The sequence below is a fragment of the Carassius auratus genome, chromosome 1, assembly GCF_003368295.1.
Source record: "Carassius auratus strain Wakin chromosome 1, ASM336829v1, whole genome shotgun sequence".
In the NCBI taxonomy this organism is placed as follows: Eukaryota; Metazoa; Chordata; class Actinopteri; order Cypriniformes; family Cyprinidae; genus Carassius; species Carassius auratus.
The window spans coordinates 24,321,829-24,349,303 of record NC_039243.1 but is presented as its reverse complement, the minus strand read 5'-3'; the positions used below and the strand labels follow the sequence as shown (position 1 = coordinate 24,349,303).

The following is a 27,475-nucleotide window of genomic DNA, read 5'->3' as shown; positions in this document are numbered from 1 at the left end:
AAGCTATATAAATTAATATTCAGATGTTATGGTCTCTGTAGTCGCGCCTCCAAGCAGGAAAGCGGTGTAAAGTTAATCCATTCTCATTTTATTTTCCCCATGGCGATTATGTGTTGCGCTATTACACCCCACAATATAGGGGTATCTGTATTAAATTATTTTAAAAAAGAGACCCAGGATATTGATTTATTATATCCCTACTATGTAAAAATAAGAAATTTCTGGGAAATAATAATAATTAATTGGTAGTAAATATGCAAATGGTATTATTTAAGTATTGGTTGTATCTAAAATAGGTGCTGCGTGAGATATTCAGTTCGAATTTAGAAAGCGCATCATTTTCAAAATTTATGTATAATGCTTTCGTTGTCTTTCGCAGTGGAGTCCTCCACGATCCCATCATGCTTTTCGTGACGGATGACGTGTCTGAGCGGAATCGGATGCTGCTACGCAGGCAGCAGCTCCGCTAAAATAAAAAGTAAGTCAAAGGAAGTAGCAGTGAGGAATATTGTTAAATATTATCTGGATATGCATTTCTCTGAATAGACATTCATATTTACAGATGGTTCTAAGGATCCAAAGGCAGGACACGCTGGGTCAGCAGTATATATTCCAAAGAATGGGGTAATATGTCAGGAAAGAATAACAGATAATTTATCAGTATACACAACAGAGCTGGTTGCAATTTTGTTGGCCTTGGAATGGGTAGAGGGAAATTAGTTAAATAACTCAGTGATTATATCTGATAGTTATTCAGCTTTAGAAAGCATAAAAAATGGGAAATCTATAAGATATGATATAATTCATAACATTTTTATGGTTTTGCATAAGTTAAATGCAAAGGATTTTAAAATCAGGTTTCTCTGGGTACCTGCACATGTTGGAGTGAAAGGGAATGAGGAGGTTGATAAACTTGCAAAACAAACACTGAAACACAATAGAATATTACAAGTTCCATATAGTAAATCTGAAGCTAAAACATTCATTAAAGCATATGCAAGATCAAAATGGCAGGAGTGTTGGGTGGATGAAGATAAAGGAAGGCATTTATATAATATACAACCAGAAGTGGATATAGGAAGGACAGAGTGTAGGAGTAGAAGAGAAGAAAGTATAATTACACGGTTAAGAATAGGACACACTGGGCTCAATTCTTCATTGAAGATAATAGGGAAACATCCAACAGGGAACTGCCAATATTGCAGTCATTTTGAAACTGTAGAGCATATTTTATTTCAGTGGACAAAGTACAGCCAAGAAAGAAACCAGCTTTTTCAGTCTCTCAGAAGTGTCAATCAGTTTATTAGGGAAAGCATCCAGTAACATTCATCAATTTGTTTTTAAGTTTCTTAGAGACACCGATTTAGCCAGTAGGATTTAATTATTTTTTTTTAAAAAAAAATTTAAGATCCAATATCTCCTGATTCACACTACAGCCCAGTCGGTGGCGGTAATGCACCGTTAAGTTGGTCTGCCAACCGCCATAAAAAACTAAAGAAGAAGAAGCAGCAGCAGCAGCTTTTACTGTCTATGGCAGCTCCGCTAGCGCGTAGATAGCACCAATGTCTGAATTCTGACACGCACATCTACGTTTCACGCATGTAAATACTTCTACCGAATCCTGAACTAGTCGGTCGAGGCAGAATGGCCGTTTTCCACGGTGTCCGTGTTGTATTTGTGTTGTTTGTGTGCGGGTCGCTGAGGGACGCGTTAAGTTTCTACCTCCCTGGTTTGGCCCCTGTGAGCTTCTGCGAGACAGAAGAGGGCGAAAAAAACAACGACGTTCCAGACTGCAAGGTAAATATTCACATTAATACGCGTAATAAGTGATTTTCATTAAACTGTTTCAGATGTGCAGTGTTTCTCTGTAGTGGGGTATCTGCTGTGTGATGCTGGTGTTACGGTTTAACTGGTTACCCTGTTATCTGGTCTGGTGACCAACTTCCTGTTTAGGTCTCCGCTGCAGATGTGCTGGAACGACGGCAGCAGATTTCGCCGATTCTGAAAGCACAAACTGACGTGATATTAAGTGTCTAATAAACTCAGACTTGCTTATTGCATGTTTTTGATATTCTTGCAGAGATAACAAGTTATAGTTATGATCGCCCGTAGCGGCTGAAGTAAGTAGGATTAACAAAAAACAAATAAAGTAAATATGTGTTGGCACGGGTTTCGAACACGCGCTAAAAGACGACGCGCCGCGAGACGACACTCACGAACCACCGATCTTCACATTAGCAACTCCAAATCTCTGGATTCAACACAGGGCTGAATCAAGGAACTGTGACCGTGTTAACTTGTGACCTCTGTTTGCAAGCCAAAATCCAATTTTACTGTTGCTATAAGTTAACAATTCCAGCCAAAGCGCTTCTAATGCTGCTCAATGATTTGATACGATCTGAAAAATTACGAATCCCATTAATGTAAACATGCATAACAACAGCCCAAAGTTTAAGTAGCTTAGTTCCATTGATTCATTGGCAAAACACATTCTTACAGTGACAGGCTGCCCACATACACTTCTTGGCTATGAACTGCAAAACTAGATGTACAGAATGCATAATTTCACTTTGAGGAACAATATTTAAAAATAATAATAGGTTGCACTACTTTGCTGTAAAGTGTAATTTACTTTGTTTAAATAACTTTGCAACATATTTTTCGGCTTGAATGGTTGTGATTGTATGCATCTGAATTGAAATCAAATAGACACAAAGCACAATTGACTGTACATAAAATTGTCATTACAGACTTACATGCAAAGACCAAAGTTTTGATTGAACCCAAATGGCCATTTCCGTTACAACCATTAAAGCTCGTGAAAACCAATGAGCTTAGTGATTGTGAACCAGTGAAATGAACCACTTCTGTGTACACCGTCTTTTGTAGCATGATTGATTTGAGCATTAACATTTCTTTGATTCATTTTTTTTTCTTTGTATTTTTTACAAATGTCTAGTACCTGTAAATCCATTGTATCTTACAATAAAAGGGATTGTGATGATGAAAAATTACTTGTGGAGCATTGATTGAAAGATTTTGGAAATTTGTAATTTACATATTTTGACATTGTGGCTGAGAGGTTCATGGGAACAATGTCCCATCAGATATGGATCCATTTCGAAATCCTGATTTTTACTAGTGTTTTTGACACTCTTTAAAAGTTGTTGCCATTTAGTAACACTTTAAATGTTGTCTTGGATAGATGACAGGTGATATATATCTTTTTTTATGTTGTATAACAAGAAGTGTATGTGGGCAGCCTGTCACTGTAAGAATGTGTTTTGCCAATGAACCAATGGAACTAAACTACTTAAACTTTGGGCTGTTGTTATGCATGTTTACATTAATGGGATTCGTAATTTTTCAGATCGTATCAAATAATTGAGCAGCATTAGAAGCGCTTTGGCTGGAATTGTTAACTTATAGCAACAGTAAAATTGGATTTTGGCTTGCAAACAGAGGTCACAGGTTAACACGGTCACAGTTCCTTGATTCAGCCCTGTGTTGAATCCAGAGATCTAATGTGAAGATCGGTGGCTCGGTGATTCGTGAGTGTTGTCTCGCGGCGCGTCGTCTTTTAGCGCGTGTTCGAAACCCGTGCCAACCCAGATTTACTTTATTTATTTTTTTGTTAATCCTACTTACTTCAGCCGCTACGGGCGATCATAACTATAACTTGTTATATCTGCAAGAATATCAAAATCATGCAATGAGCAAGTCTGCGTTTATTAGACACTTAATATCACGTCATTTTTTGCCCTCAGAATCGGCGAATCTGCTGCCGTCGTTCCAGCACATCTGCAGCGGAGACCTAAACAGGAAGTTGGTCACCAGGGGCCCGTTCTTCGTACGTCGCTAACTCAGTTAGCTGGATTTGAATGTTGATGATTTGGCGTGATCTTGGATCATTTGGTTCTTCGAAGCTCATCCCGGAGCTGCTGTCATAGCAACAGGTCCATAAGCTTAAACCTGCTCGGGAGCAGGCTTGTTTCATGTAAACAGGATTAGATCGCTTCTTTTCAACCAGAACTGATACTCAAAATATGCCTGCTACCACCGCTACTTTATTACAAGAGTATCGTACTGATCCAGGGACAATAATTTAAATTAATAATTAAATAATTATTTAAAAATAATATTAAAATGTTGTGTAGTCCATAACAGCCTACTATAGACACAGCCAGTTTTACTCACTGAAATATTTATTTGTCATAAAATTATTACTTCATAATTGTATTAGAGTCTTACACACATGCTATACAGATAATAGAGTCATGTATTATTTTGAGTGATGACTGCTATTATAAGAGTGAGAATAAGAAGTTGAAGTCGGGTGGGGGCTGCCATCTTTTAGCAGAACTTCACTTGCGTTAGCATTCCCATTGACTCCCATTCATTTTGGCATCACTTTGACAGTGAATAACTTTACATCTGAGGCGTTTAAAGACTCCGTTTGTCCATTATTTATTTCTAAAGATACACGACAATATATAAAGGGCTCCATTACATTCTATGTTATATTATGGCCCCGTATAAACAGTTTTTGTAAAAAATAGGCTAACGATTGCGTCATAACCACTCGTCTCTCTGTCGCATTACCATACAGACAGGAGGAGAAACTCGCAGGCAATTAACTCAATATGGCGTACTGGCATTACATTTTAAAATACTATACAAAATAATTACTCAGAATACTTACTCCTGCTCACTCACGCCAAAGAACTCCCCGCTCAAGCTCGCTGTCTCTGCAAGATTAACAATGGCAGTTTGCACGCACAGCTACTAGAAGATTTACATCTGTCAGACAGGTTGCTGACGTCGTCAAGCTTCGTTTGAGTCTGCGCGTCAGAAACGGAAGTGCTAAAAAATGCTAAAAATGGGCTTCACTTGTCTCAATTGAGTTCCAATGGGGTCGCTGTGTCCGTTTCTTTTACTGTCTATGATCGATACATATCCCCTTTTAAGACAACACATGAACGCGCAATTATCTCAGAAAACTCAATCCAGCGATACTAATCATACACAACAGGTGTGTGCGAAGAACCCAATTAGCCGGATCATGATTAGCACGATGATATCATTCATTGGATGTGTCATTTGATCTCGGATGTAATAAGCGACGTACGAAGAACAGGTCCCAGATAACACGGTAACCAGTTAAACCGTAACACCAGCACGAAATGTTATTGCTGGGTGTCAGTTGTGGAAACGCCGTTGCATTCAAAAACTTTGTAACGTTATCGTCATAAGACTGACTTTCATAGTCGACCTGTCTGTGAAGCTGGAAGTGAAGAGATAATGTCTCTCTCTCTCAAGCTGGACTTTGACTGTAAAGAGAGAGTTCTCTTAAAATACTGTATTCAGTTACTCAGCCGATGTTGTTCCCAAACTGTGCCTTTATTACATAAAACATTAAAGGAGACATTCGGAATAATCATCAAGTAAGTTTATATTGATAAGTACCTTCATATGCATGTTTATGAAGATAAGTGTTTCACGAATGAATTGAATAAATCCCATTAAATAGTTAAAAATTCTGTCATGAAGTCATTTTCTTTATAATACTTTTTTGAATTGTGTAATGTAATCATGTGTTGTTTAATATGATCTGTGTGTCTCTCTACGTGAGGTTGTTGATGACACGCACACATGTAAACAAACAGCTCTTTATGTCCATATCCTCATGTGGGGGTCGGTCATTAATATACTCCATTAACAAGTGGGTTGTCAGATATACCTTATGTTTTTATAATAATAACAATAATTGTAGTAGCTATGACATTTTTGTCGGGGACTGTGATTCACATGTTGTTGTTTTTCTAAAAGCCCTTTATTCTAATAATTTATAAACATGTGTTGTGTAAAGATGCCCTCACATGAGTAATTGCATGTCAGAAAAGTTTATATGGAAGTATTTCAACATTGCTGTAACCTTTGATGCTTCTCTTTTTGTCAGTCAACCATCGAGCTGTTTGTGAACAGGCTGGATTCTGTGGAGTCTGTTTTGCCCTATGAATACACCGCGTGAGTATGAATTATACTATGTGTAATGGTAGCCCATTTAATCGTTTGAATCTGTTTCCATCTAGTTTTATATCTTAGTTTTAATAATGTATTTAAAAAACATTTTATTTTATTGCAGTTTTGGTAATTTGAGTACTTAGATTAAATTTATTTTTCTTAATTTATTACCCGAAGCAATGTTTTAATTGTGAGCTTTTCATCTAGTATAAATATATATTTAACCCTCTGGTTGTGTTCGGGTCACTTTGACCTGAAGAAGATTTTCTTTTTCCCAAAAATACTAGTTAATGTTTTTGCATTGGACTTAAACTTACTGACTTTGTTTACACGGGGTATAAGTACTTCTCAAGGGGTTTACTCAAAAAATGATTGTAGAGATTTAGGAAGAGGAAGAAGTGCCATTATGCTTTTTCAACTTTATTTAGGGCCTGTTTACACTAGTGCATTTTCATTTTAAAACACAAAACTTTCGCTACGATTATTGTTTACACTACTCCGACGTTTTCCACGTTCGAAAACGGAGACTTTTGAAAACGCTGCTGACCCCGTTTTAGTTTAAAAACTCTGGGGTTGCGTTTTAGTGTAAACAGACCAAAATGGAGACTTTTAAAGGAACACTCCGACTTTTTGGGACTTTAGCTTATTCACAGTACCCCCCAGAGTTAGATAAGTCCATACAAACCTTTTTTATTTCTGTGCGTTCTGTAAGTGTTATTTGACGCACCCACCGCTAGCCTAGCTTAGCACAAAGACTGGATGTAAATGGATACTGGTAGCATAGTAATCCCAATAAGTGATTATATAATGCAAACATTTTCCTATTTACATGTTGTGATCTGTATAGTCACAGCGTGTACAAGGCTATATGAGACAGAGACCATTTTTAATCGTATAAATACTGGGAACTATATTCTCACTAGTCGTAGGAGCACAGCTAATGTTACTTGGGCGGAGTGATTGGCGCAGCACACGAGACGCCCTGTTAATGGTTCCGGAAACAAAATAAATGTGACTAACTAGCTAGACCTGACTCGTGATCATGGCTGACTTTGAGGAATTGTCAGACTCAGAGGAATTTTACTGTGTATCAAACCAAGATCCAGAACCATATAGTTTTGAGCCAGAATACACAGACGAGGAGTTACAAACTTTGGAAGCTGTAAGACAAGATGCCGAACAGATTGATGTCGAAGGGAGAATCAGGACGAACACAGACTGGTGCTGTGTAAATGTGGAACATGCCAACCTATGCCGACAGAAACCGAGTGCCTTTGTTGTAATGAATGGGACCGGGTATTGCCATCAATGTCAAGGCTTGATGACAATCTAAATATTTGCGTCACTACCACGGAAGATTTCTCTGCCCTAATACACCCGGCAGTTGTCGCTTTTTTCCCATTGTGACAAGATCAACTGGAAGAAACGCCCCATGCCGAGTGAACCTAATGGTCAGCTGTCCACCAAGTAAGTGATTTTGTTATAATGATCAATTGTAGTATAGCCATTGCATACAGTGTGTCACAATAATAACAATAAAGGGGATACACGGAGCCCTTATTCACGTAATAGTGTCACTACTAAGGTTATATTACATTAGCATGGCACTGTTACAGTATGGCTAATGTTAGTCATCTCAAAACATAACGGAACACTTACTGCAGCAACAGGTGATCCAATTTGTCCTGTCTTTATTATCGATGGGATGGCTGTATCCTTTAGCACATGTTTCATGGTCCGTGTGGCAACTTGCATTTTTTCAAAAAAATATAGATTTACTATCTAGTAATTGCTGACTCTATTACTCCAACTCTTAGCGAACTCTCTGCTCCTCACCACGGCGCGTCTCGTGTGCTGCGCTAATCACTCCGTCCAAGTAGCCACTCCGCCCAAGTAACATTAGCTGTGCTCCTACAACTAGTGAGAATATAGTTCCCAGTATTTATACGATTAAAAATGGTCTCTGTCTCATATAGCCTTGTTATTTGTACACGCTGTGACTATACAGATCACAACATGTAAATAGGAAAATGTTTGCATTATTTTGTCACTTATTGGGATTACTATGCTACCAATATCCATTTCCATCGTCTTTGTGCTAAGCTAGGCTAGCGGTGGGTGCGTCAAATAACACTTACAGAACGCACAGAAATGAAAAAGGTATGTATGGACTTATCTAACTCTGGGGGGTACTGTGAATAAGCTAAAGTATCAAAAAAGTCGGAGTGTTCCTTTAAAAACTTGAATGGTTGCCCACATGATCTCTGCGTATCCTTGATGACCGTGTAACTGTATCATGTCTCTTTCGAGTATGTGGCTGTATTTATTTTGGCATGACTCCCAATCGACATTTTCAGGCGCCTTGTAATCATTCATTTCTTTGAGTAACTATTCCACCTCATCATCTGTCCACACAAAGACGTCCTTGCTTTTCCGCTCATCATGCTCACTGTTGAACCTGCCAGTGACTAGCAACCGACTTCTTCTTGTTTACACTGTTACGCGCATGCTCAGTGTGATTGAATGGTCACGTGACATGTGTTTTTGGTTATGTAGTGTAGACGTAGATTGTTTCTGAAACGCAGCTGAAATGCCAGTGTAATGCCTGGTTGAGCTGCACTAGAGAAGGCACCAAGTGTTATCACTATGTCAGAGACGCTAGCTTTCCCCAGACAGACTTAGAGTGGTTACAATCATCCGGGTTTAAATTGTGATCAAATTAATTTGATTTTGTCGTAATATTTACATCCTCACAAGACATTCAATTATATGACATACTGTATGCTTTGCATTATTAATCTGCCTTACACTTACTGTGCTCAAGGTCCTGAGGGTGTTCTGTCTGAATTAACACAAGTACCCATATGGCAGCTTTATTTTAATAAAATACATCCAAAACAGCGAATGTAAACATTTTTTGCTCAAGGAAACTTTGCTAGGCACTAGTAGGTAGCTTGCTTTAATTGGTGACTTCCAGCCAATTATCAGAGGTTTTCTGCTCACCGTGTATATTACAATTAAAGGGATAGTTCATCCAGTTTACTCAACCTTATGTTGTTCCAAACCTGTATGCATTTCTTTATTTAGCAGAACACAAAATGTGGGTAAACATATGGCTTTTATTACCATTGACTTCCACTGTATGCAAGAAGGAATCCTGTTGTGATATTTCTCAAAATATATTCATTTATGTTCCACAGAAGTAATTCAAATTTTTGATTGAACTTGAAGTTCTGAATTCCTCTGAGGCATCAAAACAAAGATTTCTAGGCATATGTAAGAATATTCTCACATAGAAGTTTTTAAGATGCTACTCAAGCATCATTGCTGCAAACTGCACCTGTCTTATGTTGTTGTTGTTTTTCAGTGATACAAAAAAACCTCTGTGGTCCATGCATGTTTGGGTTAAATTAAAGTAACAATTAAATTTATTTGAAAACCTTTGCACTCTTTTAATGGCCACACACACGCACAGTTTAAAAATCTGTTATGTCACCTGATAAATTATTATTACCTTTTTGCTGAGCTTTTTGATTATGTCTGATTAATACTTGATTATTTGTATTCTTTCAGGTTTGATTTTTGTGCTGATGAGTCCGAGAAGCGTCCATCTGAGAACTTGGGTCAGGTGCTGTTTGGAGAAAGAATTGAGCTGTCCCCGTATAAGGTATATTACACAAGGTTCTTGTATGTCAGAGCTTGGCACTAGCAATGTCAAGGCCATGGGTTCAATCCCTTGGGAATCCATGAACTGACATAATGTGTATCTTGATGCAACACACAGAGGTTGGACAAAATAATGTGAACACCCATTACTATAGGGGTTAATGGGGGGGGGGGATCATGGAAGCTTTAGGAGCAGCATAAATACTTCTTTGGTGTTTTAAGAACAAACGTCTTTATGATTATGACTTTGTAGACAAAGTCATCAGTGAAGAAGAGTAGTCAGCGAAAGTGAATGATAGGGACCATCAAACAAACAAACCTCAGTAGTTACTACAGAGACCCTGTTTCCACAAAATCCAACCACAGAGAATTTATAAAGCTAACATACATGATATAAAACTTTAATCATAGACACCAATGCTAAAATGTCAAAAAAGAATGGTGTCATGATCAAAAAACCTGGACAGTTGAAGCACCAAGACGAACCTCAACCTCTGCCCAGGCCACGCAAATCACTTGAATATGATCAAACTACACTGGGCAGTTTTGGAGAGAAGAGTGAGATACAAATTGCCTCATCAAACAGCTCTGAAATAACTGGCAGATGTTCGGATAGACAACATTCATCTGTACATTCAAAAGTTGTATAAATGTATTTTAAGAAGGTCTGGAGCTGTATTAAAGGCAAATGGTGCTAAAACAACTTAATAATGAATGTTTTTCTTCTAGTTTTCCTTCAAGAAGAATTTGGAGTGCCAGAGTGTCTGTCTTAAATCTTACAACACAGAAAAAGCTGAGGAAAAAGCCAAGCTGGACTTTCTCAAGAAGGGAATGCTCCTCAATTACCAACACCACTGGTGAGGCAGTCTCTCAGTCTCTCTCTTGGCTGTAACACAGCACTACAATCAAGCATAGCATCTCATCACTCACTTGACTCTCTCAGGATCGTCGATAATATGCCGGTGACCTGGTGTTACGATGTGGAGGACAATCAGAAGTTCTGTAATCCAGGGTTCCCCATTGGTTGCTATGTCACTGATACGGGACGGCCCAAAGATGCCTGCGTAGTCAACGTGAGTGACACTTACCAGCCTTTTCAAGGTCATACGAGGGTTCGGTTTAATGCAACTTGTTCAAGCAGTGGTCATTTTCATGCAGGCCGACTTCAATGACAAAGACACCTTCTACATCTTCAACCATGTGGACATCACCATTTTCTACCATGTGGTGGAGAACGAGGCGGCTGGTGCCAGACTGGTTGCAGCTAAATTAGAGCCCATGAGGTATTTGATGCCCTTTAATCAATTCTAATCGATAAAAAGGGTGCCATTTAGCTGATTAAGATTGAATTTAAAAAAACAACAGTATATTTAAATATTTATTTGTCAAATTGAGCATATATTGGGTTTAATATGTAAATATGGATTATGTTTCTTGTTTATTTTTAAAGCTATAAATACACCGACATGGAGAAACCAGACTGCAAAGGACCTCCCATGAGTCTGAACAACAAGTTTAAAGGAGAAGTCAAGATTCCCTACACTTACTCCGTCAAGTTTGTGGTTAGTGATTAAGATACTTACATATCAGCCTTAAAGGATTGGTTTATATTAAAATGAATATTCTGTCCTCATTTACTCACCCAATTGTCGTTTGAAACCCATTAGATTTTTGTTCATCTTTGGAACAGAAATGAAGATATTTGTATTAATCTCAATTTCTATGATTTTTTTTTTTTTTTTTTTTTTTTTATCTATTATCTTTTAAGTATAGACAGTCAACATTTTCAAGCTTCAAAAAGTACACTGTAAATGTAATCCATGAAAATCAAGCAGTTTAATACAAGTTTTTTTTTTAACAGAGCCTATCACTTTAGATTTTAATTTAGTTTTTTTGTTTTAATGTTCACAAATAAACAGCGAATAGCGCATCATTATAGAGCACGTAAGCATTTTTGTTCTCATCCATCAAGTTTGGGCCTCCATTTAACATATTTAATGTGCTCTATGTACTGTATGTGTGTTATGTTGAATAAAAGGCTAAATTAAATCTGTTCATTTTAGAAAAAGATGTTTTTGCCAAGATTTGGATTGACTATTCAATTAATATGGATTTTTTAAAGATGTCTTTATAACATTTTAAAGCTTGAAAATGTTAATTTCTGTGCGTTCACACTGCCGGCGCCGAGAGCGTCAAAGTGGCCGGAAGTCATTCATTTTCAATGTAAGCCGGAGTCGAGCAGTGGCGAGGAGCGGCGTGACGCGACTTGGCCGTTGAAAGCGTCGAAGAGAGTTGAAATCAAGGCAGCTTTGTGGTAATGAGCTATGACGCGGTTGGGCAGCAACCAATCGGAACGTAGAAGTCCGACGTTTGAGAGGATTCCAGAGAACGCAGCTCCGACCATTAGTTCCCAAGCTCAACAGAGGACAGGTTGATTATTACTAAGCGTAATGTCTGCAATATTTGCCCAATGGTTATTTATCCTGTAAATGTTTAAAAGGCCTTAATTTGTGTGAAGATCAACGAAAGACAAATTGGAAGTTGAGGGCGAGTAAATGACAGAATGCACATTTTGGGGTGAATTTATATTACTCTGAACTGATTCAAAGTGTCTTCCATTATTTATAGTAGTTTATATGAATATAACCTTTTTTATTCTTTACATCACTATTCCTCTTAATTTCAAAGTGAGAAGTGTTGTTCATACTGGCATCATGCCACGTTTTCTGTAAAGCTGTGGTTTCCTGCAGGGTATCTGCCCATTATTGTCTAATAAATGTAATTTACTTTTGTGGAAAGTACCGTATTACATGAACTTCATCCAAAGCAAAGCGAAAGCGTCATTGTTCATCCCATGCTAGATGCATGAAAAATTAAATTGTCATTACATTTAAAATTAGCTTTTCAAATGCTTTGCAATCTATACTTCATAACTATGTACATATGTTAATTTGGGTTTATATTTATCTCTGTAAGAGATTGTAGCTCCCAAGTGTAAAGTGATTTATTATATCAATATTTCTGCAGAGTTATTGGTTTTTATGTATAACTGCTGGTTTGGTGTTTGCAGGAGGACAAACAGATTCGCTGGGCCTCTAGATGGGATTATATTCTTGAGTCTATGCCACACACCAACATTCAGTGGTTCAGGTGAAGGCACATATCACACACTACACGCATCCTATTGCCCTGTTCTAAAAGACACACTCAAAGTGGACATGTATTCTTATAAACTCCTCCTTGGTGTGTACTATAGATGCATCCTTTGGAAAGCTCACATTGGTGTGGGCTTCAGAGCAAACTACCCACCAGTGTGGCAGACTTGACCTGAATTATGACCCATGCGAATATATAATCTGTTTACCATAGCTTCTAACACTTTATGACCCTCAGCCAGGGTCCAAAAGCACTTAACCAGTGGCAAATGCAAGAGTAAAAGACTTGCATGATGCTCATGGTCTGGTGTGTTCAGTGTCTTGGAATCTGCATTTGAAAACGCAACATGACAAACATCTTCCCAAATTAGAGAAATAATGAGAAGCATTTAAAAATCTGTTGTCAACTAAAGAGAAGCTTTAAGACCTCCCAGTGGTTTCCTGCCAAAATAAAACCTTTATATTTGACTTTATATTATTATTAGTCATTTTCCTGTTGTTCATGCTAAGACGTTCTGTTTTCTGCCTCCAGTATCATGAACTCTTTGGTCATCGTACTCTTCCTCTCGGGGATGGTTGCTATGATCATGCTCCGAACACTCCATAAAGACATCGCCCGATACAACCAGATGGACTCTGTGGTGAGTTCAGCTCAGAAAGTGCATAATTCAGTTTGTTCTAAACATGTGACAAGCTTCATATTAAGGCCTTTAAAAACTGGTAAGACATAGTTTATAGTTTCGTTTCACATTAATTAAAGGGGGGGGTGAAATGCTATTTCATGCATACTGAGTTTTTTACACTGTTAAAGAGTTGGATTCCCATGCTAAACATGGACAAAGTTTCAAAAATTAAGTTGTACGTTTGAAGGAGTATTTTTGTTCCAAAAATACTCCTTCCGGTTTGTCACAAGTTTCGGAAAGTTTTTTTCGAGTATGGCTCTGTGTGACGTTAGATGGAGCGGAATTTCCTTATATGGGTCCTAAGTGCACTTCTGCCGGAAGAGCGCGAGCTCCCGTATAGCAGAGCACTTAGAGGCTGGGCACAGACTCATTGATCACAGCGAGAGCGTCGCGAAATATCACAGAAGTGTGTTTTTGGTTGCCAGGGCAAGACAACCCTGCACAGATTACCAAAAAAAAAAAAACAGCATTAAGGGACCAGTGGATGGAGTTTATTTTTACAGAGCATCAACAGAGTTGTGCAAGTGTTTGTGTTTGTTCCCCTGCATTTCGAAGATGCTTGTTTTACAAACAAGGTCCAGTTTGACGCCGGATTTGAACATCGTTTATTTCTTAAGGATAATGCAGTCCCAACGAAAAAGGGTCACGATCGTGTGTTGGAACCGCATGCGGTGAGTAAAACGGCTTCAAATATCTCTGTGTTGTTAACTTAGCTATCGGCGCGTAAGCACATAAAGTAAACAACATGCGATGTTGTCATCAAACTGCACTTTCCACATGTACAGCTTAAAAAAAAAAAAAGACGACATAAAGTGGAACTTAGTCATTTTCCAAAACTGCTAAGCAAATATATACAGTTTTAGTACATACCACATAGAGACGTCGTTTGCTGATGCTGCTCTTGTTAAATTTCAGCCACTGGATCTGTGTCACAGCTTCCAGACGCTCTCAACGCAAAAGCTTACTGGCGCTCGTGATTCTTTAGCTCCGCCCAAACGTCACGCCTCCAGCCGGTCGTGTTTTTCCTGGAAAAATCGGTACAGACTATCTTTCTCTTATGAATATAATAAAACTAAAGACTTTTTTGAGTTATGAAGGATGCAGTACTACTCTATAGGTACTCAAGATTAACAGGATATTTAGTGAAAACGAGCATTTCACCCCCCCTTTATGCGGCTCGGCCCATCAGATGCTAAACTCTAGGCTACTGACACTGTTTAATGTGTTTGAGATGTGCTTTCTTCCTGAATGCAGAACTTACATTTCACAGGTGTACTCTCCATCTGTAAATGTTATAAAGCTATGGAAAATAAATGTGACGTAGAATTTTAAACCTACAACTAAGTCCATTTTTATGATAGCACTAACTGTAAAGTAACTGTAATGGGGTAATCAAATATATTTTAATATATATTGTTTTGTTGGACAACATTGGACGGTTAGTAAAATATAATTTATATATATATATATATATATATTAAATACAGATTTTTTTTTATTCCAAATACAAAAATACAGAGACATGTACCTTATATTGCAAATTTGCCAAAAATACAGAGATATAAATTTTTTCCCATATCGCCCATCTCTAAAACATAATAGACAATGTTTATGTTTGCATGTGTGTGAATGTGTGGCACTCAATGTGTTTGGTTTATAACTTAACAATGTGTGTTAATGTATGTCACTTATGTTTGTGGTCTGGGTCGTCTGCTGCCAACAGTGAGGGTCACACTGATGTGGAGAGACAAGTGCGGACACACACACACACACACACACACACTTCAGCATTCAGAGATATATCTCTTTATATATCCTATATTTGGCCCCTCCCATCCAGGTTTTGGGGTCAAACAGGGTCAGGTGTGATGCATCTGTTGCTTTTACGTGCTCTCTCTTTTCTGTTTCACCATGGCCCCTCCTCGTCCTGACAGATCAGACTCATTAAGGACAGACTGAGAGTGGCACAGTGTATATCACTGGTCTGAGCAGCAGCCGGCGTCCTTCCTTTGATCTCTGTTAGCTGTAATTGGGCTGTAGACCCAAACCCACGCCTGAACGGGGTTCTGTTAGCTCCTGATATTGTTGAAGCCTGGCTTTTCCTCTCCATCTTTTCCAGGAGGATGCCCAGGAGGAATTTGGCTGGAAGCTTGTTCACGGAGATGTCTTCAGGCCTCCCAGGAAAGGCATGCTGCTGTCTGTGTTCCTGGGATCTGGGACTCAGATCTTCATCATGACCTTTGTTACTCTCTGTAAGTGTATAGAGAGCTGAGCAATCGAGGACAATTCAAGCCCTGATTGTTAGAAAAAGACCAATACCAGGTCAAAAAGTGGTTTTCTTAGTTTGCTTTAGAAATTTGTCTTTGCCATAAAAATAAAGATAAAAGTATACTACCATTGAAAAGGGGTCAGTAAAATTGCATTTATTTTTAAAGAACGTAGTGTTTTGACTGGTGTAATGAGTGCTGAAAATTCAGCTTTGAATTCCTTAACACAGAAATTCACATAGAAAATTGTATTCTTTTAAAGGAAAACTCCACCGTTTTTTGAAATAGGGCTTATTCACATTATTTCCTACATTTAGATAGGTGGGCAAATGCATTTTTGTGTCAGTGCATGCATTGTTTTAGTTTGACCGGGTCAGCGTTAGCTTAGCTTAGCACAATGAATGGAATCCTTTGTTGCCATCTAGCATGGCCTGAGTAAAAGTGATCAAAAAAAAAAAAACCCCACCTAATTACTTCTTGTGGCCTGCGTATTCACAACGAGTACAAATAGCGATCCAGATTAACACTAGGCAATTTCCTAGGCAGATATTGACTTGGGACTATATTATGGGGAAGCACAGGCGAAGCACTGCTGCTTAGGCGAAGCACTGCTACTTCGGCGCAGAGATATCACGCAACACATGAAAACATCAACTCTATGTGAATACAGGTATAATATGGGTCGATCTATACATGCGTCATGATTAAAATAATCACTTACTCTGTGGACAGCTGTCCATTTGGTCCATTCGGCGTGGGGCGTTTTTTCCAGTTCACTTTGTCACACCGGAAAAAAAATCGAGTACTGCAGAATGGATCAGCGCCGTGAAATCCTCTGTAGATGTGACACGACTTCAGGCAAGCTCATCTTGATCTGACGTGTTGAGCCTGGTCATCAATGGCAAAAACATGTCCCACTCTCTACAGCACAGACACTCTATTTCCGTCGGCATAGATTGGCATATTCCCCCACATTCACACCACCAGTTCATGTTGGCTCTCATCCTCACGTCCTCAGGCTGTTGAGCGATCTCAACCTCCTCCTCCTGTCGTTCTATTTTCAAAGCACGCAGCTCGTCTTCTGTAAACTCTGGTTCAAATAGGTATGGTTCTGGTTCTTGACTGTCTGAGAAGTCACCCTCTTCGTCTCTCTCAAAATCAGCCATTTTCATCGCCATTCGTGTACTGTAAGGAAAATAGCCAGGCTGCTACTATTCACGCCGGTGTGTTGACGGAAGTCGTGGGATTTCATGTGTTGCGTGATATCTCTGCGCCGAAGTAGCAGTGCTTCGCCTAAGCAGCAGTGCTTCGCCTGTGCTTCCCCATAATATAGTCCCAAGTCAATATCTGCCTAGGAAATCGCCTAGTGTTAATCTGGATCGCTATTTGTACTCGCTGTGAATACGCAGGCCACAAGAAGTAATTAGGTGGGTTTTTTTTATTTTTTTGATCACTTTTACTCAGGCCATGCTAGATGGCAACAAAGGATTCCATTCATTGTGCTAAGCTAAGCTAACGCCGACCCAGTCAAACTGAAACAATGCATGCACTGACACAAAAATGCATTTGCCCACCTATCTAAATGTAGGAAATAATGTGAATAAGCCCTATTTCAAAAAACGGTGGAGTGTTCCTTTAAATTGTAAAAATATTTCACAATATAATTTTTTTTACTGTATATTTGATCAAATTGTTCCTTGGTAAATAGAAGAGACCTTTCAACCACATAAAAAAATCTTATCAACCTCATACTTTTAATCTGTAGTAAAAAAAATTGACAAACTGCAGGCATAAAAACTATTTAAAAATAGCAGTGTTAAAAACCTAACAATGTCTTGTGATCATTAAATTGTCGAGAAAGAAAACACTGAGAATAAAAAAATAAAATAATCAAGACATTTTTATCAAATGCGATTTGACCAATGTAGTCAGATTTTTGGACAAATTTATAATATATGATTAAAAATGTTACCAAAGTTACTACATAGAATTTTTTTTACTTTGTGATGGCTGATACAACGTATGAACCTGGACAGTTTTAAAAGTTCGTTTGGAGCTCTGCCTCTGTTACATTTGCTGCATCATCTAAATTATGATATAAAGAGTTTTGTTGAATGTTTGATTGACATTACGTCAAAATTTAGAATTCTTGCAACCCTGAACTAGACATGTTTTCCCCCGTAGTTTTTGCCTGTTTGGGCTTCCTGTCACCTGCCAATCGTGGGGCTCTGATGACGTGTGCAGTGGTGTTGTGGGTGCTCCTGGGTACTCCAGCTGGTTATGTGGCTGCCCGCTACTACAAATGTAAGTCCGCAGCAAAGGATTGACCTTTGATCTCTGATCCTCCCTCCATTAGGGCTGTCTGCTGTTCGTTAGATTGAATTAGTGTCAGAGGAGCCATTTACATGAACAGGCAGGCCGACCCACCCCTGCTGCTTTTTAGCTTTACTTGTGTTGTACAGCTCGTGCAGAATACAATGAGAGCTTACTCTTCTGCTTACTATGATATCAGATGTAGATCCATCTGCTGAGCTGTTTTAACATCATTCATATGACACATTTAGTTGCCCCTTTGATCTTCTCTCAGTTTTTCCTCTCCTATTAGAAACTGAATCATGGACACACAGGAATTTACATTCAATTGTTACAACAGCCATTTCTGGTAACACTTTACAATAAGGTGTCATTTGTGAACATTGAATTAACAATGAACCACATTTGTTACAGTATTTTTTCATCATTGTTAATGTTAAAGATTCAGTTATTCATTTTTTTGTTCATGTTAGTTCACAGTGCAATAACTAATGTTAACAAATACAACTTTTGATTTTAATAATGTAATGGTAACTGTTGAAATTAACATTAATAAATGCTGTAGGTAGGAGTTTTTTTCATGTTAACTAATACAGGTAACTGTTAATTAAAGGGGGGGGGGTGAAATGCTATTTCATGCATACTGAGTTTTTTACACTGTTAAAGAGTTGGATTCCCATGCTAAACATGGACAAAGTTTCAAAAATTAAGTTGTACGTTTGAAGGAGTATTTTTGTTCCCAAAATACTCCTTCCGGTTTGTCACAAGTTTCGGAAAGTTTTTTTCGAGTATGGCTCTGTGTGACGTTAGATGGAGCGGAATTTCCTTATATGAGTCCTGAGGCACTTCTGCCGGAAGAGCACGCGCTCCCGTATTGCAGAGCAATGAGAGCACAGACTCACTGATCAGAGCGAGTGTGTCGCGAAAAGTCACAAAAGAAGTGTGTTTTTGGTTGCCAGGGCAAGACAACCCTGCACAGATTTTAAAAAATCAGCATTGAGGGACCAGTGGATGGAGTTTATTTTTACAGAGCATCAACGGAGTTGTGCAAGTGTTTTTGTTTGTTCCCTGCATTTCGAAGATGCTTGTTTTACAAACAAGGCCCAGTTTGACGACAGATTTACACATCGTTTATTTCTTAAGGATGATGCAGTCCCAAGGAAAAAGGGTCACTGTGTTGGAATCGCAGGCGGTGAGTAAAACTGTTTCAAATATCTCTGCATCCTTGTTAGTGCGTCCCCTCCCATGCCAGAGACCCGGGTTCGAGCCCCGCTCGGAGCGAGTCGTTGCTGATGCTGCTCTCGTTCAGTTTCAGCCTCGGGATCTGATTCTGGATCATAAATAAACGGTTGAATCTGACTGTAAGCCATGGTTTGTTTTGGATGATGGGTTTTCCCTCACAGTAATGTCACAGCTTCCACATGCTCTCAACGCAAAAGCCTATTCGCGCTCGTGATTCTTTAGCTCCGCCCACACGTCACGCCTCCAGTCGGTCGTGTTTTTCCGGCAAAAATCGGTACAGACTATCTTTCTCTTATGAATATAATAAAACTAAATACTTTTTGGATTTATGAAGGATGCAGTACTACTCAAGATTAACAGGATATTGAGTGAAAACGAGCATTTCACCCCCCCTTTAATGAATTTTATTGTAAAGTTTTACCTAATTCTTTTTTTTTTTTTTTGTCCGTCAACCACCAAACTTAATGCACAGGATTGTAGTAACTTCTGACTTCTGTGTTTCTCAATGCTTGGCTCACAATAGTGCAACCGTCTCATAGACTCATAAGTCATAAGAAAGGACATATGTTGCACCCCAAATCCTAAATTCTCTCAAAATGTAATAAAATAGTATATAAAACAGTATGTTAAATGTGAAAATGAGTTTCCTTAGTTTTAGGAGCCACTGGAAAGTAGTGATGGAAATTGATTCTTTCAAGAGATTTGTTCATTTTTAGTTTGTTTTTTAAATGTTTGCATCTAGATAACGAAAGTAATGAAATATAATAATTTTCAAAACAAAAAAAATGTAAATGAATTTAATTCTGGCAACTGCTTTAACCCTCTGGGGTTCTTTTTTTTTTAATGTTAAAAATCGTAGCTTCATCGGAATGGTCTGAAACTTGGTGAATTAATTGGTACTTGGTATATGAACACCCAAAAAAATTGGAGACAGGATTTGAAAAGTCTAAGCGGTCGTAAAAAAATAGTCACACTCAGGGTCTTCGGGTCAAAAATTACCCGCCATAGGAAATGAATGGGAAATTGCCAAAAAATATGAAAATACTAAGTTTTTTTGTGTGTACAATCTACAAATCAGCCACGATGCAGAAAAAAATCACACAACAGTGAAGGGCTGAGTCTCTAATACATCAAGAGTGCAAAACGGACAAGAAAATTTACACACACACACACACTTATACACACAAATACACATGCACACACAGACAGAGAGTAAGGTCAAAGGATGGAATTCTTCCCTAGTAACCTTCAGGCGTATTGCAGCACTTGTTTATGAAAACAAAAAAACAATCACAGCATTTGTTTATGAAAACAAAAACTTGGGGTATAAATATTGCCACTTTGAACCCAGCCCACAGTTCATTCTCCACAATGGCTAAGAGATATACTGCTCAGGAGACCCTGGCTTATTTACTACATAGCAGTGATGAAGAGGGAACAGAGCCAGATGACAAGTCTCTGAAGAGGAAGATTTTACAGAGAGCTGACCCAAACTTCACTGAGGATTCAGCCTCTCTGCAACTTCTGAGGACGGTGCAGGAATGTGATGAGGAAGCAGTTTCCTCCACGTCTGGTCCCTCCCGAGCTGGTCCCTCCCCCACCAAAAGAAGATGATGCAGAAAGTGCTTACTGCTTACCAGATGATTTGAAAACAGGCATCGTTTGCTCATTCCAACTTGTAAGGGACACTCTATTGTGATGTGTGACAACTGTGATAATTAGTTTGTAAATAATATGTAAAAATAGTTAGATTTTTTTTATTTCTCTAATTTACTGTTTGATAATTTACTGTTTTGATAATTTTTAGTTTATATTTAATAATTAATTTAGTTTGATAACTGTTAGTTTAGTTTTGTTCAAAATTGCCCGTTGCCAATTTTGAATAAGAGTTACTGTTCATTCAATTTAAATAATATGGACATAATAATATGTAAATATTTAGTTATGATTAGGGGTGCTCCGATCACGATCGGCCGATCGTTAATGCACATCTCGTCAGTAAAACCGGTTCTCTAATCAGCGGTTAATTCCATCAGGTGCGTGATTTCACATTGAGCAGCTGTTACTACACAGAGCCGTTGTTAACTGAGAAGATGCGCCAATAAACGCTGAAAATGAAGTGGATTTGCGCATCTTCTCTATTAACAATGACTCTGTGTAGTAACAGCTGCTCTATGTGAAATCACGCACCTGATGGAATTAACCGCTGAGTAGATAACCGGCTTTACTGACGAGATGTGCATTAACGATCGGCCGATCGTGATCGGAGCACCCCTAGTTATGATGATATTTAAAACCCTTTAAATTTTTCTATTTTCCATTTACATGTACTGTTTGAAAATTATTATACGTTTGCTGTTATTTTTGTTTTTTGTTCATAATTGCTGTTGGCAATTTTGAAGAGTTACTGTTCATTGAATTGCAAAAAATAATTTTAATGGAATGTTTATAATAAAAGGTTAATAAAAATTTTATGATTGAAATATTTTTTTTTATTAAGTTAGAATTAAAACAATGGGTAACAAAATGCTTTCCATTTGTTCTCTTTCTAGTGCAATGTTCAGGTTTGACTGTATTATAAAGTAAAACTGGCACTTAAAATTACCATTTAAACCAACCAAACCAAAACAAAAATTTGACAAAAATAGTCTTTGAGAATCTGTGATTATATATTAAGATCCACAACCTGAAATAAATAGGCAAATATGTGCAAAAATCACTAGAATTCACAAGCCTTTCTACAGAGAGCTGTAAATTCTCTATAGTGGTAAATAGTGGCCAAGTCAATCACCTTACCTGAATCTGATTGAGCATGCATTTCACTTGCTGAAGACAAAACTGAAGGGAAAATGCCCCAGGAACAAGCAGGAACTGAAGACCGTTGTAGTAGAGGCCTGGCAGAGCATCACCAGGGATTAAACCCAGCGTCTGGTGATGTCTATGCGTTCCAGACTTCAGGCTGTAATTGACTGCAAAGGATTTGCAACCAAGTATTAAAAAGTGAAAGTTTGATTTATGATTGTTAATCTGTCCCATTACTTTTGGTCCCTTAAAAATTGGGATGTACATATACAAACTGTTGTAATTCCTACACCGTTCACCTGATTTGGATGTAAATACCCTCAAATTAAAGCTGCAAGTCTGCAGTTAAAGCACATCTTGTTCGTTCATTTCAAATCCATTGTGGTTGTGTATAGAGCCAAAAAGATTAGAATTGTGTCCATGTCCCAATATTTATGGACCTGACTGTATTTTCTATTATATTCAATTGGAAAAAAATGATCATAATTATTGCATAGAAATTCCTTATCATTAAATTCTCTCAAAACACCAAAAAAGAAAGAAAAAATATTATTGAACAAAAATACATTTGATTGATTTTACTGAAAAAAAGTATACCTGAATCCCTACCTCCGGGCCATTTTTGACCTGAAGTTCCTGAGTGTGACTCATAAATGAAGAACCCCAGGGGGTTAAGGAACAAGAAAATATATGTCTGTAGAGGCTGAAGTACTGATGCATTACAACTGTATTACTTTAACTGCAGTTTCTCTTTGTAATTTAATATTCGTTTTGTGATCCTTGTTGAAATGTGAGGTGAACTGGTCTCTCTCTCATTCCAGCCTTCGGTGGGGAGAAGTGGAAGACCAATGTTCTGCTGACAGCATTTCTTTGTCCAGGGTTGGTAAATGGAGGAATACATCATTTCTTTGAATTGAAATTTCATTTCGCCATTTTGCCCTTGCCCAAGTCTTGTGATTGATCGTTGATGTGTAGCTTAAATATGACTTGTTGTTTTCAGGGTGGTGTTTGCAGATTTTTTCGAAATGAATCTGATTTTGTGGGGTGAGGGTTCATCAGCTGCCATGCCCTTTGGTACTCTGGTGGCCATCCTGGCTCTGTGGTTCTGTGTCTCAGTGCCCCTCACCTTTATTGGAGCATACTTTGGTTTTAAGAAGAGCGTAAGCTTTCTTTACTATCAAATTGTTTCCCAAGAGCCTTTTTTAAAACTTCATTGTGTTTGGTGTCAAATGATCCAATTATACCTGTTTCTCTTTCTTATAGTTTAATATGTTTGTAAATTTGGTTCTATTTCAGGGCATTGAACATCCTGTGCGGACCAATCAGATCCCCAGACAGATTCCAGAGCAGTCCTTCTACACCAAACCTCTTCCTGGCATTGTCATGGGTGGAATCCTGCCATTCGGCTGCATCTACATCCAGCTGTTCTTCATCCTCAACAGCATTTGGTTAGTGCTGATGATTAACGGTTGCCATGATTCCCATTGACCTATCAGTAAGCCCCTCCCCTCAAATTCAGATGAGCCAATAGAATTTGAGTATCAGTTGCATGGGAAGCGGAACTCTGACATCAGTAGAGAAACACTGGAAGATCTGAAGCTTTCATCGGTTTAATGGAGTTTATGCTACGAAAATGGAAAAACGATGTGCCTGTGGTACTTGTAACACTAATTCCAGCTATCCTGGCAATGTAATTTATTTTATTACATTTCCTAAATCCATCCAAAACGGAGCAAAATGTCCCTAAGCATTCAACCCTAATCACAATGAAGATGAAAATGTTCATTTTCTGGTTGTCTTACTCCTTTTAAGTTGCACTTTTCATCTGCTCAAGCAGAACGTTAATATCATCTTCTGCTTCGGCAATGTGTCTCTGGCTAAAACTTATGTTAGCATTAAAGTTACTGAGTCTATTCTAACAAACAAACCAGAACAGTGAACTGTTCCATGCAGTGAAAGTCAAAAACACATAAATGAAACTGTCATTGTGAGACAGTGAGGAACTCCGTTTCTTTGTCCGAGTGACCAACAGTAATTAAGGGGGCGGGGCTTACCGATAGGTCAGTTCCAGTGTTTACAAAACACTGATTCCGTGAGTCCTGAAAAAGTCTTCAATTTAGTTGTATCAAAGCCCATAAAAAGTCTCAAGCCTTAATTATGATTTCAAGAGGTCTTAAATTTGGGGACAAGAATTGGAATATGCTTGAAAGTGATGATTAAAATTCAAAAGGCGATTAATTTATTAAATCAGTATGAGTGCTGGTCGTTTCAAAGTCTGTGCTGCTTTGTGTTCTGCTGTTCTGCTTTATTTCTGCTGCTTCAAAAGCGCCTCCTGATGGTAGAGCTGCTATTTGTGATCCGACCAATGTGAGAATCAACCCATGTTTTTACTGTTGCTTACTGCTTACCAGATGATTTGAAAACAGGCATTGTTTGCTCATTCCAACTTGTAAGGGACACTCTATTGTGATGTGTGACAACTGTGATAATTAGTTTGTAAATAATATGTAAATATAGTTAGATGTTTTTTATTTCTCTAATTTACTGTTTGATAATTAACTGTTTTGATAATTTTTAGTTTATATTTAATATAATTAATTTAGTTTGATAACTGTTAGTTTAGTTTTGTTCAAAATTGCCCGTTGCCAATTTTGAATAAGAGTTACTGTTCATTCAATTTAAATAATATGGACATAATAATATGTAAATATTTAGTTATGATTAGGGGTGCTCCGATCACGATCGTTAATGCACATCTCGTCAGTAAAGCCGGTTTTCTAATCAGCGGTTAATTCCATCAGGTGCGTGATTTCACATTGAGCAGCTGTTACTACACAGAGCCGTTGTTAACTGAGAAGATGCGCCAATAAACGCTGAAAATGAAGTGGATTTGCGCATCTTCTCTATTAACAATGACTCTGTGTAGTAACAGCTGCTCTATGTGAAATCACGCACCTGATGGAATTAACCGCTGAGTAGAGCTGCTATTTGTGATCCGACCAATGTGAGAATCAACCCATGTTTTTACTGTTGAGTTGTAAATGTGAACTGGTGGATCAACAAGAAGATAATGCATTATAAACATACAAAATATAAACAATTAAATATATTCTATTTTAATATAAATATATTATAAATTAATAATTGGTAGTTTTCACTTACAAAAGTGTAAATAACAATGTTTTTTTTAATCATATTGACAACCATTTGTATAACCATAGATTTACTAAAAATACCTTGGTTAAACTATGGATAGTGTCAGTGGTGGAAATTCACTGGGTGGACTCCAAGTTGAGGTAACTTTTAACCAAAAGTTTTTTATAAAAACCTTTATAATATGTAATATTAAACTTATTTCACGTTTCCTCTAAACCGCTAAACTTTTTAAACAATACATTCAGTAATAAGACACAATCAGGAAGCATAAGTGACTAATCATATTAAATCAATATATAAAACAATTATCTTTGTACTTCACAAAAGTGGCATTTAGTTATATTTACAGACTGTTTGATGAGGCTCAGAGGTGGCATGAAAGCGTTCAAATTCATAATAACAATTTTATGTGATGAATGTTTAACAACAAGTTCTGAACATAGAAATATTAAATTATTTAAAAAGGTGGTGGCAAGTCACTGAATCATTCATTTAGTCGATTGGTTTACAAAGCTGATTCATTCAGGAACAAAGCAAGTGTGCAACTGTGGCCTAATGGTTAGAGAGTCGAACTAGTTACCAGAAGGTCGCCGGTTTGAGTCTCAGTGCTGGCAGGAGTTGTAGGTGAGAGGAAGTGAATGAACAGCGCTCTCTTCCTCCCTCAACACACATGGCTGAAGTGCCCCTTGAGCAAGGAACTGAACCCCCAGTTGATCTATAGCTGCCCACTGCTCTGGGTGTGTGTTCACTTCTCACTGATGTGTGTGTGCACTTGGATGGGTTAAATGCAGAGCACCAATTCTGAATAACCATACTTGGCAAATTACATTACTTTCACTTTCAAGTGACCGTTCAAAAATGCAAAAGTCATTTATTATTCAAAAATATGTTAATCAAACATTTTTATTAAGCTAGATTTAATTTTATTTGTGCAGGTCTTTAAAAATGTCTTAAAGTCTAAATAAAATCCAATCTCCTTTAAAACACTTCCAGTTTTATTGAAATATTGTGTAAACTGTCGATATTGCAGGTCTCATCAGATGTACTATATGTTCGGCTTCCTCTTCCTGGTCTTTATCATCCTGGTCATCACCTGTTCTGAGGCCACCATCCTGCTGTGCTACTTCCACCTGTGTGCTGAGGTAAGAGTTCACACAGCATACACATGTGACGATATGCATCTTTTGGACAATCGAGTCTTTTTATTTTTTATTAATTAGTTTTGTGTATATGCTGTCTCAGGACTATCACTGGCAGTGGCGCTCCTTCCTCACCAGCGGATTCACAGCTGTTTATTTCCTGGTCTATGCCATCTATTACTTCTTCTCTAAACTGCAGATCAGTGGGCTCGCCAGCACCATTCTTTACTTCGGCTACACCATGATCATGGCACTCATCTTCTTCCTCTTCACAGGTTTGTGTGTGTGTAGAGTTAAAGTGACAGACAGCTCACACACAAGGCATTTTCAAAACAAACAGCTTTGTATTGTTCATCGCCGCCAATTCATGAAAATGTTTTAATTTTTTTTCTTTAGTCAAGAGACAAGTTAGAGTAAGAGAGTAGATAAACAAGATGCTTATTTGCTGTTACAGGCCAAACTGGGCTTGAAAAAATATCTGTAGCCACTTCAGCACAAACAGTGCTTTGAGTTTTATTATATTCATTTATTCAATAAACTGACGGACATAATGGTCTGTAAAATTGTAATATTTTAGTAATCTATAGTGTATTTTTGCCTCCAGGTACAATTGGATTCTTTGCCTGCTTTTGGTTTGTCACCAAGATCTACAGCGTGGTCAAAGTGGATGAAATGAAAGCAATCTTACGTGAGACTGAACTCTTCTCTGCCAAATGTGAGATCCCAGAGAGGGACCTGAGCGCTGGTTAACTTTATCTGTTACCACAGCGACTCTGCTTTACATCAACAACTCTGAATCAACAAATTCCAAAGTCTTTTTAATTGTTAGGTCTTTTTTTTTTTTTTTCTTGTTTCCGTTCATGCCTCAACACATTTTGTGCCTCGTTATCACAGGAAAATCAAGAACCTTTTTTTCTTTTCTTTTTTTTAGAACAGGTTTGTGAAAATGTGAAGTTCCCCATACATACACAGGTGCACTGCAGCGAAATGATTTTCTTTGTATATATGCACAGCATTTAAAACCTGTT

The 27,475-nt window shown here is 37.9% G+C and overlaps 1 protein-coding gene and 1 long non-coding RNA gene across 4 annotated transcripts; both read left to right on the top strand.

Annotated features, from left to right (window-relative positions):
- Positions 1 to 377: 377 nt before the first annotated feature.
- On the top strand, positions 378 to 979 carry LOC113105316 (uncharacterized). The gene is made up of 2 exons (XR_003292346.1): positions 378 to 478; positions 563 to 979. It is a non-coding gene; the product is annotated as an uncharacterized LOC113105316 (long non-coding RNA).
- A 510-nt stretch (positions 980 to 1,489) lies between these two features.
- LOC113105292 (transmembrane 9 superfamily member 2-like) lies at positions 1,490 to 27,475 on the top strand. 3 transcript variants are annotated; one of them, XM_026266351.1, is made up of 17 exons: positions 1,490 to 1,797; positions 5,960 to 6,027; positions 9,598 to 9,691; positions 10,420 to 10,547; positions 10,634 to 10,763; positions 10,849 to 10,969; positions 11,137 to 11,252; positions 12,761 to 12,840; positions 13,378 to 13,486; positions 15,648 to 15,780; positions 17,980 to 18,099; positions 22,974 to 23,031; positions 23,153 to 23,312; positions 23,449 to 23,600; positions 26,339 to 26,450; positions 26,551 to 26,722; positions 27,052 to 27,475. In XM_026266351.1, the coding sequence occupies exons 1-17, from the start codon at positions 1,645 to 1,647 to the stop codon at positions 27,195 to 27,197; spliced, it is 2,052 nt and encodes a 683-aa protein (XP_026122136.1). In that variant the 5' UTR covers positions 1,490 to 1,644; the 3' UTR covers positions 27,198 to 27,475. The 3 variants fall into 3 exon arrangements, with proteins under 3 accessions (XP_026122136.1, XP_026122133.1, XP_026122141.1); XM_026266348.1 differs by having other exon boundaries at positions 10,849 to 10,973; positions 11,141 to 11,252; XM_026266356.1 differs by lacking the exons at positions 1,490 to 1,797; positions 5,960 to 6,027 and adding an exon at positions 7,447 to 7,491 and having other exon boundaries at positions 10,849 to 10,973; positions 11,141 to 11,252.